A 14,958-nucleotide genomic window follows, 5' to 3' on the forward strand; every position below is an offset into this window, starting at 1 on the left:
AAAAAAAAAAAAATCAACTTAGAATATCGTATGGAAAGAGTAAACATTGTAGGGAACCCAGATTAGAGTCCTAAATTATCAGGCAGATCCAGAAAATAAACAGAGTAAGGCTAGGTAAACATAATACCTAGATATATGCTGTAAGGCATGTGTTTCCTATCACATGGCCCATTCTAGCCTACCACCAACCGAGATGTAGTAAAATACTAAAACTGGATGCTTAAATTATATTTTTTATCCAACCAAAGAGTTCTTTAACACAAAAATTCCTCATTTTAAACTCTGCCTTGTCTTCTGTGATACCAACTGAACTTTAAGGTTTTATAATGTGATTTAGTGTTACTTTTAAAAGGAAAAAAACCCACAAAGTGATTGTCCACAGATGAAACATGGGATGAGGTTCATGACTGAATCAATCATGGAGTGTTAGTCAATTGTAAACTCTTGGAAGTTAAGACTAGGAAATGTGTGTATCAGACACATTAGAGTACAACAAGAGAAGAAGGGAAGCCTGTTTGTCATTCCAATTCTGACAAGGTGCATGGCCTTCGAAATTCTTGTCCACGTTCATGGAGCCATTTATTGGATACTATGAGAGAAAAAAATATATATATATTAATTCCCCCAATCTAATTACTATTTAATTAGCTTCTAAAAGATAGACAGCTCTATAACAAAGTTTGAAAATAGGCTAAAAGTTCAAGACCAAAACCAGATAAAGGCAGATGCTACTTAAAAACTTGACTAAGCATTTTTCTGTCAACATGTGTATGTATATTTAAAAGTCTATGTACATTTCCTAAGTTTCCAATGTTCAATGTGAGGCTTGAAATGAGAAATAAATGGGTACAGATATAGCAGAACATCATTTTATCTGTCTTTGTATTTTGGGAGTTGTACTTTGAAGACATTTACTCTCCACGCTTAATGGAGCAACTTTGTAATAAATCACTGTTACTATACGCTCATTGTTTCCAAGATACTTTTAAAAAAATGTATCCCATGTAAAGTGTATCCCGAAAGAAATTAATTTTCTATTCCTTCATCTCTAGTATGAAAGAACCCAATCAATGGCATCAATAGGTACAAAATTCTCAAGTAGGAACCTTAACCCCTCTTTTACCATTTTCAACCCTTGTATGCAGTCTTTATTCACCAAACCCCATCTATTTTCTTAAATGTCTTTTGAATCTATTATCTGCTCTCCAATCCTTTCGCTGCTGCTTTAGTCCAGGCTATCATTATCATCAGGGGAGATTTTTAAATCCTGATCAGGCCTCACTCCTTATTCTTGCTATGTCCTATCCAGTAATCTCTAGACACATGTGGCTAATTGGGCACTTGAAATATGGCTAGAAACACATATAGAAATGGATGTATGGAGCTAATTAATAAATATTAAAGCTAATTTCAACTGTTTCTTTTAACCTTTTTTTTAATGTGGTCTATCCTGTACTAGCATGACCCTGAGTGGGCTCTTTAAATTTTGTGCCCTAGGTGCTGCTCTAGCCTCACACTAGTCCTGGCCCTGGTCCCTAATATGCCTAGAAAATGACCGTTCTATCTTCAGGACCAAATTTAAAAATTAAGCTTTGAAGATGATTTCCCAAACTTAGGGAGTCACTATCTTCTGTGTACGTTTTTGTATTAATATGTATTACACTATAATTTATCCATTACTATGTTTTAATCAGATTGTTAACCCTCTGAGCAGAAGATAATTGTCTTATTCAATTTTGAGCCGATGTTTCTTAATAAGTAGAAATAGAGTTAAAAATAAAATGTCATCAAAATTCTGATCTGTTAAATACAAATTTATATTAAGGTCAGGAACTTGGTTGAATCCCATACAATGTTAAAGTCATATTATGCAAATCTGGGGGGGTTGTTTTAAGATATAGATTATAATAGTTTCAAAATGTGAGACAAAAATCACAAATTCTATTCATACAAGAAATATTTACCCCATTTGTTTCCGACTAGCACCGGACAGGCTGCATGCCGTGTACTATAATCTCCTTCTCCACTGGCAAACAGATTATACCAGAAAACAGCAGTTCCCTATGGAGAACAATTCAAAATTATCCCCAAATAAAATGTCAGGTTATTGCTTTCTGCAGTACTTAAATTTTCTTCTGTTCCTGCTGAAGGACTCCTGTATGGCAGTATTATATCTTCCTCTAATATCATTTTTTAAATGTTATTATATCACTTTAAAAACTTTTCTTGATGTGAAGAATACCACAAAACTCCTTGACAAAAAGAGTATCTGCCAATACAAAGCAAAAAAAATCTTGTAATGTCCAGATGCAAACATCGTATGGAATCCATTTTAGAAATGAAAACTTTTAAATACTAATCCCTGCTCATTACCTCTAAGTACTCATGATAAACTGAGCCATAAAAATACCCAAAATTTCACCTAGAGATAATGTAGCGCTTAAGCTTACTACCTTTAAAAATATAATTAATTAGACCATGAAATACGGGGTATCTCTTCCTCAGGGGAAAAATTTAAAAACTAAAAAAATAAAAATAATAAACCAAGCTTACTTTTTTTGGCCAAACACTTGCTCCTACTTCAGGAAAGACAGTGGCTCCTCCTGCAGACACATCACTCATCTGTAAGATAGAGAGAGTATTATCAAAAGTGCTGGTAAAATAAAGTAAAACATGCCATTGTGAGGAGGATTTGATATTGAATACTAGAACATTGGGAACATATGAACTTATGCTTACATAGCAGGGTTTGTGTATAATACTCAGTTTTTCAAAAATAAAACAAAATGCCATTTATATACATAAGTAAAATACTACAAAAAGGAATGATTAATACAAAGGAAGGGAGATAGGGATACTTTCAATAAATATTTATTTAAATAAATTTACACAAAATAAACACCAAGAGAAAAATAAAAATAACCTAAAATAAGTTTTATCATTTCTCATGGTGGAGAGTCAATACATATTAACTAAAAATGAGAAGATTAAACAATTACATAAAGTAACCTACAATAAAAACCTTCTAAATTAACTGAAGAAGTGCATGCACAAAACAAAGGAAACAGATCATATAGTAAAGATTTTTTTTTTTTTTTGAGACAGAGTCTCACTGTGTTGCCTGGGCTAGAGTGCCGTGGCGTCATCCTAGCTCACAGCAACCTCAAACTCCTGGGCTCAAGCGATCCTCCTTCCTCAGCCTCCGGAGTAGCTGGGACTACAGGCATGCGCCACCATGCCCGGCTAATTTTGTTTTTTCTATATATTTTTAGTTGTCCGATTAATTTCTTTCTATTTTTAGAAGAGACGGGGTCTCGATCTTGCTCAGGCTGGTTTCGAACTCCTGAGCTCAAACGATCCGCCCGCCTCGGCCTCCCAGAGAGCTAGGATTACAGGCATGAGCCACCGTGCCCGGCCTATAGTAAAGATTTTTAAAAAAGTGACACGAGTAGAAAGAATGTATAGAAAGACTCAGATCATATCACAAAGCAAAATCCAACCATCTGGTGTATCAACAAGTTGCATCTAAAACAAGTGACTCGCAAACACTGAAAACAAAAAGATAAGATGCTGTCCCAAAGAAAACAGGGTTATGATCTTAATATAGGAGACAGTTTAAATAAATATAAAAAGCATTAAATGAGATGAAGGGTATTTTACAATGATAAATATATAATTAATAATAATGAGCTAAGAGCTTTTAAGCAATGAAAAAAATTAGAGAAATTTAAAAGTTACGCATGACTTTTATGGATATAAATGGAGCACACAGTAGATCTATAATATATACTATATATTACGTATATAATACTATATAATATACTATATCCCATTTTGGAATAATATTTCAACATTGGAAAAATGAATACTAATCTAATTAAAATGCTATAGAACTATTTTAGGAAAACAGGAAGGATACGTTCATTAAGAAGGGGAAATATTAAATAATCTAACAAATCTAACATTTATGTATAGTGGACCAAATAATATAGCATTAATATTCACAAGCAAAGAAATATGAGAAACGGAAACATAGGAATACAGAAACAAAGGAAACACTAATGGCTCTTAAACATCTGAAAAGATGCTCAACTTCTCTAATAAGAGAAATGCAAATTAAAGCCACAATAAGTGCCGATCTGATAAGTGAAAGATGTACAGATCAAAAAGTTTGACAAATGTATTTCACAAACATATCACACTTATTGGTACCACCTCTATCGACAGCTCACCTCTAGAAAACACACGAGCCTTCACAGCATGAATTTGTATGTATACTGTACCAACTTCTCTCCTGCATCTCCCTTTGTGATATTTCTCTCTCATTTTTATTTTATATGAATCTTTGTAATGTACTTTACATCCTTTTGGAAACAAGGTGGAGTTGTGAGAGAGATGCAAATGAAGAAGGAAGAAGAGTGATAAGGAGGGAAGGTAGGAGGGTGAGAAGGTGGGTTGGAGACAGGGAGGGATGAATATAGACAAGAAGGGAAAAAGGGAAGAAGGGAAAGAGGAATGAAGAAAAGATAAATGGAAGGTGGCAGGGAGAGAAAAAGACTGGTAGGAAGTGTAAGATATTACAGACAGCAAAAAGAGATACAGTTTTATATAACTCAAATGGGGGTAAGGGTTGGAAAGATCAATGAAATAAGCAAAATTAAGTCTAGATATAAAATACATCTTTTTAAGTCAACAAAGGCTAAAATAATACAGTATACTGTATTTTCCAAATATAATACATCTCAAAATGCCCCATCATCCATGCTCTTTTTAGTTGATACTGACATTTGTGTCAAGTAATATGGTCTATATGCCCTCTCCTTGAAGCTGGGCAGACCTTTGTATTTATTATAATTGTTATAACAGAATACAGCAGAAATGATATCTGTGACTTCTGAGGGTAGGTTATAAAAATGCCATGTACTTTTGCATTGTTCTCTTGGGATGCTTGCTCTCGCAAACCAGCCACCATGCTGTGAGGAAGCGCAGGCCACATGGGTCGACCAGAATTTAGATATTCTGGCCAATACCCAGCCTCAACTTCAGCCTTCAAGATGACCCCAGTGCCAGAAATCTGACTGCAAATACATGACAGATCTGGAGCAGGAACTATGAGGTTAGCCCAGTCAACCTCACAACTATGAGAAATAATTTAAAAAGATTATTTTAAACCATTCAGTTTTGGGGTGATTTGTTGCATAGCAATAGATAACTGAACAAATATTATGATCAAAACCTAACTTGTTTCTGTATGTATATACAATTTTTAAAATTAATACTGTTTTGAAACTTTAAACAATGAGAGAGTGGTTTCCTTTGATAGGGCTTCTGGGGTGTTATGCTATTTTTTTGAGACAGAGTCTCACTCTTTTTGCCTGGGCTAGAGTGCCACGGCGTCAGCCTAGCTCACAGCAACCTCAAACTTCTGGGCTCAAGCAATCCTTCTGCCTCAGCCTCCCAAGTAGCTGGGACTACAGGTACACGCCACCCTGCCCGCCTAATTTTTTCTCTCTATATATATTTTTAGTTGTCCAGACAATTTCTTTCTCTTTTTTAGTAGAGACGGGGTCTCGCTCTTGTTCAGGCTGGTCTCGAACTCCTGACCTTGAGCGATCCACTTGTCTAGGCCTCCCAGAGTGCTAGGATTACAGGTGTGAGCCACTGCGCCCGGCCTGTTACGCTATTTCTTGATCTGAGTACTGATGACATCATATCTGTTCACACTGTGAAAATTAATGAAGCTATATACTTATGATTTGTGTACTTTTCTGATATGTGATATACTTCAATAAAAATTTAATTCAGAAAAGTTTACTAAAATAGTGTGTGTATACATAGAAATTCAAATAAAACTATACAGATTCTCATAGACATATATTATATATGACTAAACAGTCCATGTTCCCAAATATTAATGATTGTCTCCAAGTAGTAGAACTCAATAAGTTTAATTTTCTTCAGGTTTTTTTTTTAAAAAGTTTCTACAATGAACATCTATAATACAACCTGAAAAAGTTACAAATACAAAAATATTCTTAACACCCTTAGCTGTAAAAACTTTAAACTAGGATGCTTATTATAAGAGCTACACAGAACAAACTTAACTAAACACATCACAATGTGATCAAGTCCCAACTTAAAATAAAAATTTTAGCCATAACTTACATAAAACAGCCATGTAGCAATTCTATTTCCTGTCCCCAGCTCTTTGAAAGCATCTGGCTCATCTTTCTGTGAATAAAACACAGTGAATTCAATGGTATAAAATTGAGTAATGCAAATACTCCAGTGGCAACTATACACACTAGTAATATGTTGAAAAATATACCAAAAACAGCTCCAAAATGTTCCCTGATAATGTCCAGTGTACTATATACACCAGGCGCTCAAATGCTTGTTGAATTAACTTGTATACCAGATATTTTTGATATGACCATTGGGGGGAAAAAACAGATTTGTTAGCCTGAATGAATGAGAGCCAATAGCTCCTACGTATAGATTTTTTAAAAAATTAACACCTACAATTTTAGCTTCCAAAAAACAGGACATGAGAGCCACCTCTTAGCTATATTCATGAAGCTTATTCTCTGTGGGTAAAAAAACTTGCCTTGAAATTTTACTTTGAACTCATGACCCACTCAAGTATTTATTGCTATTATGACTGTCTTTTGGACAGTCAGCACTTTAATAAGGCTGGAGAATTCATAGCTAGATATTTAAATCTAAATTAAAATACAGTATAATCTCTTGGCATTTATCCCATAAAAATGAAAATGTATTTTTCACACAGAAGTTTGCATACATCTTTATTTGTAATAGCCAAAAACTAAAAACTATCCAAATATCGTTCAATGGATGAATGGCTAAACTGTGGTACATCCATACAGCAGCAGAATACAGGTTGAGCATCCCTAATCCAAAAAGCCAAAATCTGAAATGCTCCAAAATCTAAAACTTTTTGACTGCCGACATGACACAAGTTGAAAATTCCACACAGAAGTACTTGACATAAACTTTGTTTCATGTGTGAAATTATTAAAAATATTGTATAAAATTACCTTCATGCTATGTGTATAATGTGTATATGAAACCTAAATGAATTTTGTGTTTACACTTGAGTCCCATCCCCAAGATATCTCATTATGTATACAGATATTCCAAAATCTAAAAAATCCTAAATCCAAAACACTTCTGTTCCCAGGTATTTTGTTTTTTGGGTTTTTTTTTTTTTGAGATAGGGTCTCACTCTGTTGCCTAGACTAGAGCGCAGTGGCATCCTCATAGCTCACTGAACACCTCAAACTCCTAGGCTCGAGTGATCCTCCTGCCATAGCCTCCCAAGTAGCTGGGGCTACAGGTGCACACCCCCATGCCCAGCTAATTTTTTTTATATTTTGTAGAGATAGGGTCTTGCTATGTTACTCAGACTGGTCTTGAACTCCTGGCCTCCAGCGATTTTCCCATCTCAGCCTCCCAAAATGCCAGAATTACAGGCATGAGACATAGCACCTGACCTCCCAAGCATTTTGGGAAAGGGATACTCAATCTGTACTACTCAGCAATAAAAAAGAACACACTATTGACACATACAATAACTTGGATGAACCTCAAGGGATACTGAGTGAAAAAAAAAATCTCAAAAGGGTACATATTTATATATCTATTTATAGAATGTGAAATAACATAGCAAAGAAGAACAGATATTGGTTACTAGCAGGAAGAGGAGGAGGAAGCTGTGTACAGCTACAGGGCAGTACTGCAAAAGAAACTTGTAGTGATGGTACAGTGGTCTATCTTGACTGTGGTAGTAGTTACACGTAGCTACGTATGTAATAAACTGCACAGAGCCACACAGAAAGGAGTGCAAGTATAACTGGTGAAATATGAATAAGCTCTGTGGATTGTGCCAATTGCCAATTCCTGGTTTTGATAGTGTCCTATAGTTATTCAAGATATTAATATTGGGGGAGGCTAGGTGAGAAGTGCATGGGACCTTTCTGTGCATTTGTTTGCTACTTTCTATGAATTGATAATTACTTCAAAATCGAAAGCTAAAAAAATGCAATTTCATTTTGTAATGTTAGGGCTTTAACTGTACAGTCTTTCATATCATTAAAGACCCTCACACATTTTTTTTTCAATAACTAAATAAGGAAAGAAAAGAGACTAAAAATATATTCTTTGCAGGTCTACACAGAAAAAGAGCCTAGAACTTTGGAATTAAGCCAGTAAAGAGCTATAACACAATACAGTCAATGTTTTCATTCAAAAGAATACCCTTATTGAATAATGGTAATAGATCAACAACTCTGTGGAAATATGTAGCACATTCCTTAGAATTCTATGTAATTAGATAAAGTTTAAATTAATTAAGATTTGGTAATGCTATAATTTATAGCTAACTATATTAAAGATGTAAAAAAGAGACCAATAATTATTAGTCTTATGCCAAGAGGACTTGGCAAGCATAAGCTTTTTACGAATTGCTTTATTACCTATTCTCTAAGCTTTCTACTCTCCAGTCTCTTTACATCTCTTTTATGTTTTTTATCTTCCTGTCTCTCAAAATGCATTCCTATAATTTCTTCATATCTATTGGCCAATATTATATATTTACATTCTTTATCTGATAATTACAGATTCTAAAATCCTGGGGATGTCTAAATCTGTTGGTTGCTTCAGTCTCACCAATGGTTTCTTATTACCAGTTAGTAATTTCTTAAAAGTATGAGTTCATATTTAGCTGAGGTGTTAGAAATAGGACGTTTCTTTCCAGGGAGGATATGAGTTTGTTTCTGTCAGGTATCAAGGAGCACTACCAAACTGAACCACTTTAAATTAATTTCTCCTCTTCCAGGGTAGTAAAACTTCAAATACCAGATTCATGTAAGGGCAGGCCCATGCTTTAAAATTCCCAGAAGCAGCTCCCCATACACACTACCCACACCCCAGCCAGGATGGAAACAGCTTTCTATAAGGTTCCAGCCTCAAAGCAGATTATTTTCAAACCCATTCTTTATCTCACTGAAGGTGTAATCCTTCTGGAGATTTAGGTTTTATGCAGAGGTCTCGGTTCAGCAATCTAATTATGGCAGGTCCTCTCACAGAGCTGTTAATCCCCAAAGCTCTAGATTCCTGGAGGCATGTGCCTCCAGCCTCAGCTTTTTTGTCCCCCTTAACTCTCTAGGTTTAATGCCTAGGTTTTCCATCTTTGTTCAATTTGCCCTTGGGAATATCCTTTACTTTCTTCCAGGCTCACCAATGCATTTAAAAGTATCTTAAATACTTTCATTGGGTATCTAGGTGTTTCTTTGACTGCTAAAAAGGCTTCACAGGCTATCTATTGTGATTATACCATGTTTCCACAGATTCCAAATAGGCTATGAAATTTTAATGCTAGAAGAACAGAATTAACATGTTGACAAAGATTTTCTCTTTGACCAAACTCTACTCAGGCGCCTCTGAATTCTCTTCTCAACTTGGCCCTGACTTTTGGGCCTCTGTTCATCTCTGCATTGTCCAATTTTATCAAGAATTCTAAGTCAGTTTAGCCAGAATTTCCCATCCTTGATATCTGATTTCCCCCCAATATCTAATCGGGTTCCTCATCTTCCTCTATCTCGGGGGTGATGTCTGATCGCCCTTCCCTGACTTCCGCAAGAATCCTGTTAGGTCAGTTTAGCCAGAAGCCCCCCTTACCTCTTAGCAATTTTCCATCTATTGACCCCCCCACCTCTGTTCACTGGCTATAAATTCCCACTTTTCCTTGTTGTATTTGGAGCTGAGCTTAATCTCTTTCCCTCACTGCAAAACTCCATTGCAGTGGTCCCTAAACCTATCGCAATGTCCCCACCCCCCTTGAATAAAGCCTGACTTACCATCTTTAACAAGTATCATGAATAATTTTTTCTTTAACAATGTATTAATAATACCTAAACTTCAGCAGATTTCTTACATTCTCCATTTCTTTTACTTACCCGTGCAAAGTCAAAATGAGGTTCGTACTGTCCCCCAACTCCATAATTTGCTACCTGAAGGAAAGAAACAAAGCATAAATGAAAGAACTATGAAGATTACTACTCAAAAAATCTAAAGCCCCATTTTGGGCTCTTATATATGATACATATGTATGAATGAAAAACAAAATATTTAAAATCAACAAGAGTTCCTAAGAAAACAGGATGAAAAGTATGGATAGCTATTAGGAGCTATTTTAGAACCCTTAGGACGCCTAATGGACAGCAAACATGAAACAACAAAAAATAAATAAATAAAATAAGAACTTTAGTTAATATGCTTTTCTTTAGCAAATGTTTGGGGGATACATTTTTTTCCTAATACGCAACACACTAAAATTTGAAACATCTATTATTTATTTTCACTAAATACTTTTCTTTGGGATTTAAATAAAAGTTTCCCAAAGCCCCAAATGCTGGCAAATTCCCAATCTACTTTAATAAAATCCCTTTTCTTAACATATTTTTTCCCTGCTAAGGTGAAAAAGGGAATAAGTTAACACCAATTTAATTATTCCTGCTGAAGGGCCCTAATAATAATTTTGGGTAGTTATGACAATATGTGAGACAACAAAAGTAAAGAGAAATATTTGGTCTGAGTTCAAGTTCAACACTCCACTTTCAGCATTGGAAAGAACATCCAGACAGAAAATCAACAATGAAACAATGGATTTAATCTGCACTATATATGAAATGAACCTGATAGATATTTACAGAATGTTTCATCCAACAGCTACAGAACACACACTCTTCTCCTCAGCTCATGGATCATTCTAAGGGTAGTCCATATGTTAGACCACAAAACAAGTCTTAAAAATTCAAAAATACAAAATTCAGATTGTAATCATACCAAGTATTTTCTCTGACCACAACAGAATAAAACTAGAAATCAATAACAAGAGGAACACTGGAAAATATACAAACACATGGAAATTAAACAATACGCTCCTGAATGACCAATGGGTCAATGAAGAGATTAAGGAAATTTAAAAAGCTCTCAAAACAAATGAAACTGAAAACACAACATAACAAAACCTATGGGATACAGAGAAAGCAGTGGTACGAGGAAAGTTTATAGATGTGCCTACATCAAAAAACTAGGAGGAGCCAAGATTGCAGATGAGAAAAGCCACCAGTCAGAGTGTCTCTGCAAAAGAGAAAAATTTTAGAAGAAAGAAAAAAAAATAAACTAGCAGGGAAACACAGATCGGGTGAGGGTCGGAAGGAAGGGTGCCTGAAACTATAGGAGACTCCACGGGAAGACGTTGTGAAGGAGAACGCGAAGGAGAAAGGTCCCGAGAGGATTGGAGACCAGCGACAACGGTAGGTGGAGCGGTTAACTTCCCCCTCCCTTGCATCTCGGACTGCTAGTGGGCTCCTGAGCGGCTGGAGAGACCTGCCGACACCAGCCCAGAGACGGCTGCTGCCAGTGAGCAATGGCCTCTTGCGGACTCAGCGCCGGGCTCCCAGCCCCCTCGGGGCACCTCTCCGGGCGCAGACCCGAGCCTAGCGGCAAACGCCATAGTGCTCCATTCTCTCCTTCCCTTTCCCTACCCGGGGGTGCGCAGAGAGACAATTTAGCCATCACATGGAGGCATCTCCAAGGAACGGAACCTTTCCTTTTGGGGCCCTACAGCAGACTGAGGGGTACTCAGACTGGGAGCTCCCTACCCGCCAGCCCTCCCAGGTGCTACTTGCCTGGGGACTCCAGGAGAGTGGGGCAAATCCCGAGGTGGAGTGAAATAGATCCAGCTTGGGCACCCTGTAGGTTGATTCAAGACCAGCATCCCTCCCCCTGGCAGGGTCAGGGATTGATCTCCAGGGACCAGGGGACAGGACTGCAGACCAGACCCCGTACACCCAGGTCAGGATCACACTGCCCCGGGGCACAGAAGAGAGATCTGTGAAAGAGCCTACTGAGGAGTGTGTGCCTTCAGGGGCAGATCAGCATGCCTGACCGGCAACCCTCCTCCCAAAAGAGGGCTGTGCACCCAGCTCAGGCTGCGATCCTGGGTAGGGAACCTCCCGGCCCACGTCACAGCCAGGGGAGATTCATCAGCCTGAGGTCCCGCTTGCTGGCAGAGGCCGGGGAGAGGCCATGGAAAGGGGAAGGGTGGAGGGGAGCGAGACCTGCTCCAGAGTGCGGGTCTTGGACAGCCCCATCTGCCAAGTCCAGACTTTCAGCTGAGCGGAGCCATTTCAGCCCCACCCGGCAGCTTTGCACAGAAACAAAGAGCAGACCTTTGACCCCTGCTAACAGCAGTTGTGGAGCCTCAGGACAGGCTTACCCAACACAGCCCCACCCAGACTCACTCCCTATCCTGCCCCCACTGAGGTGGAGAATAAGGACACACCTGGAAGTCCCAGGGCCCCACCCACCACCCTAGGCACAAGAGGGCCTCTCTAGAGGAACAAGAGGTAGCTACAGGACCCAAAAACAGCACTGCAGCTCGCTCCTCCCTGCAAGTGCCACCTCCTGACAGGAAGGTCATCCTGCACACCCTTTTACTGCATCTACTGATTCATCATAAAGGGTGTGGTCGAATCTCACCCACAAACACCACCTACCGGCTCAGAGACTAAACAGGGTGTGTCATTATCCAAACGAAAATCTAAAGGCAAGAAGGAACAACTGATCCAGATGGGAAGGAACCAGAAAAGAACTCTGGAAGTATGAAGACTCAAAAGCACAGCCCCAAAGACGAACAACAGCTCCCCAGCAATGGACATTAACCAAACTCAGAACACTAAAATGACAGAAGAAGGATTTCAAACATGGATTGCAAGAAAACCGAATGATATGCAAGAAAAAATGGATAACCAACACAAAGAAACCACAAAAAAAATCCAGGACTTGGAAGAAAAATTCACTAAAGAAATTGAAATATTAAAGAAAAATCAAACCGATCTCCTGGAAATGAAGGACTTATTCAGGGAACTACGAAACACAGTGGAAAGCCTCAAGAACAGGGCAGATCAAACAGAAGAAAGAATCTCAGAGATTGAGGACAACGCCTTCCAATTAAATAAGTCAGTCACAGAGATCGAGCAGAAAATTAAGAGAAAAGAAATAAGGCTACAAGAAATGTGGGGTTATGTGAAAAAACCGAACCTGAGGGTGATAGGGATTCCGCAAGGTGAAGAAGAAAACACTCAAGGGCTGGATAAGCTATTTGAAGAATTAATAAAGGAGGCCTTGCTAAAAATCTAGATATACAAGTACAAGAAGTTCAACGGACCCCAGGGAGATTCAATGCAAATAGGAAGACACCACATCACAGTCATCAGATTGACCAAAATAGCCACTAAAGAGGCCCTTCTACCAGCTGTAAGGTGAAAGAAACAAGTAACATACAAAGGAAAGCCCATCAGAATTACTCCAGATTTCTCAACTGAAACCCTACAAGCAAAAAGAGAATGGGGCCCCATTCTCACTTTTCTGAAACAGAATAATGCCCAGCCTAGAATCTTGTACCCTGCAAAACTAGGTTTCATATATGAAGGAGAAATAGACATTCTCAGATAAGCAAAGATTGAGGGAATTCACCAAGACAAGACCAGCTCTCCAAGAAGTACTCAAAACAGAATTACACAAGGATCAACACGATAAACACTCTCGAATGTAAAACCACTCAAAAGTTAAAGATCAAAGGCTAGATTCCACAATGGCTCAAGATAGAAAACAAAGCAACAAAATGCAACCCAACAGAATGAACAGTAATTCACCCCACTTATCAGTTCTCTCAATAAATGTGAATGGTTTGAATTTCCCTCTCAAGAGACACAGGCTGGCCGAATGGATAAAAAAAAAACAAGCCAAGCATCTGCTGTCTCCAGGAAACGCATCTAACCTGCAAGGATGCATTTAGACTCAAAGTAAAGGGGTGGAAATCAGTATTTCAAGCAAATGGAAGCCAAAAGAAGGCTGGTGTGGCAGTTTTGATCTCAGATAACTTGGTTTTTAAATCAACAAAAGTAATGAAACACAAAGGGGGTCACTATATAATGGTGAAGGGTACAGTTCAACAAGAAGACATAACAATTCTAAATATGTATGCACCCAACTTAGGTGCACCCAGATTGATAAAGCAAACTCTTACTTGATCTAAACAAATTGATAGACAGCAACACCATAATAGTTGGAGACTTCAACACCCCATTGACACCACTGGACAGATCCTCCAAACAGAAAATTAACAAAGAAATAATGGATTTAAACAGAACTCTAGAACAAATGGGCTTGACTGACATTTACAGGACATTCTACCCCAAAACCACTGAATACACGTTCTTCTCATCAGCTCATGGGACATCCTCTAAGATTGACCATATTCTAGGACACAAAGCATGTCTTGAAAAATTTAAAAAAATAGAAATCATATCATGCCATCTTCTCAGATCACAGTGGAATAAAAACAGAAATCAACCCCAACAGAAACTCTCATCTCTACACAAAGTCATGGAAATTAAACAACTTTCTCCTGAACGATTCCTTTATAAAGGAGGAAGTAAAGATGGAAATTAAAAGATTCTTTGAACTAAACGACAACGGTGACACAAGTTATCAAAATCTGTGGGACACAGCCAAAGCAGTCCTGAGAGGAAAGTTTATTTCCATAAATACCTATATCCAAAAGTCAAAAAGATGACCAACAGACAACCTAATGAATCAACTCAAAGAACTGGAAAAAGAAGAACAGACCGACACCAAACCCAGCAGAAGAAGGGAAATTAATAATATCAAATCAGAACTAAATGAAATTGACAACAGGGAAACTATACAGAAGATTAACAAATTAAAAAGTTGTTCTGCACTGCCAAGGAAACTATCATTAGAGTGAATAGACAGCCCACAGAATGGGAAAAAATATTTGCTCTCTACACATCTGATAGAGGGCTGATAACCAGAATCTATCTAGAACTCAAAAAAATCAACAAGAAA

General features: G+C 37.8%; 1 protein-coding gene across 1 annotated transcript in view; it reads right to left on the reverse strand.

The window, feature by feature from the left end:
• Positions 1–6: 6 nt before the first annotated feature.
• Positions 7–14,958, reverse strand: part of P4HA1 (prolyl 4-hydroxylase, alpha polypeptide I) — a 92,146-nt gene continuing 77,194 nt past the window's right edge. Inside the window, exons 9-13 of the mRNA XM_012663214.1 lie at positions 9,978–10,031; positions 6,166–6,231; positions 2,554–2,622; positions 1,965–2,061; positions 7–589 (exon numbers count right to left, since the gene is read on the reverse strand). Coding sequence (XP_012518668.1) covers positions 519–589; positions 1,965–2,061; positions 2,554–2,622; positions 6,166–6,231; positions 9,978–10,031 — 357 coding nt within the window. The 3' untranslated portion in view covers positions 7–518. The remainder of the gene's footprint in view (positions 590–1,964; positions 2,062–2,553; positions 2,623–6,165; positions 6,232–9,977; positions 10,032–14,958) is intronic.

This window comes from Propithecus coquereli, unplaced genomic scaffold (genome assembly GCF_000956105.1).
Source record: "Propithecus coquereli isolate 6110/MARCELLA unplaced genomic scaffold, Pcoq_1.0 Scaffold80, whole genome shotgun sequence".
In the NCBI taxonomy this organism is placed as follows: Eukaryota; Metazoa; Chordata; class Mammalia; order Primates; family Indriidae; genus Propithecus; species Propithecus coquereli.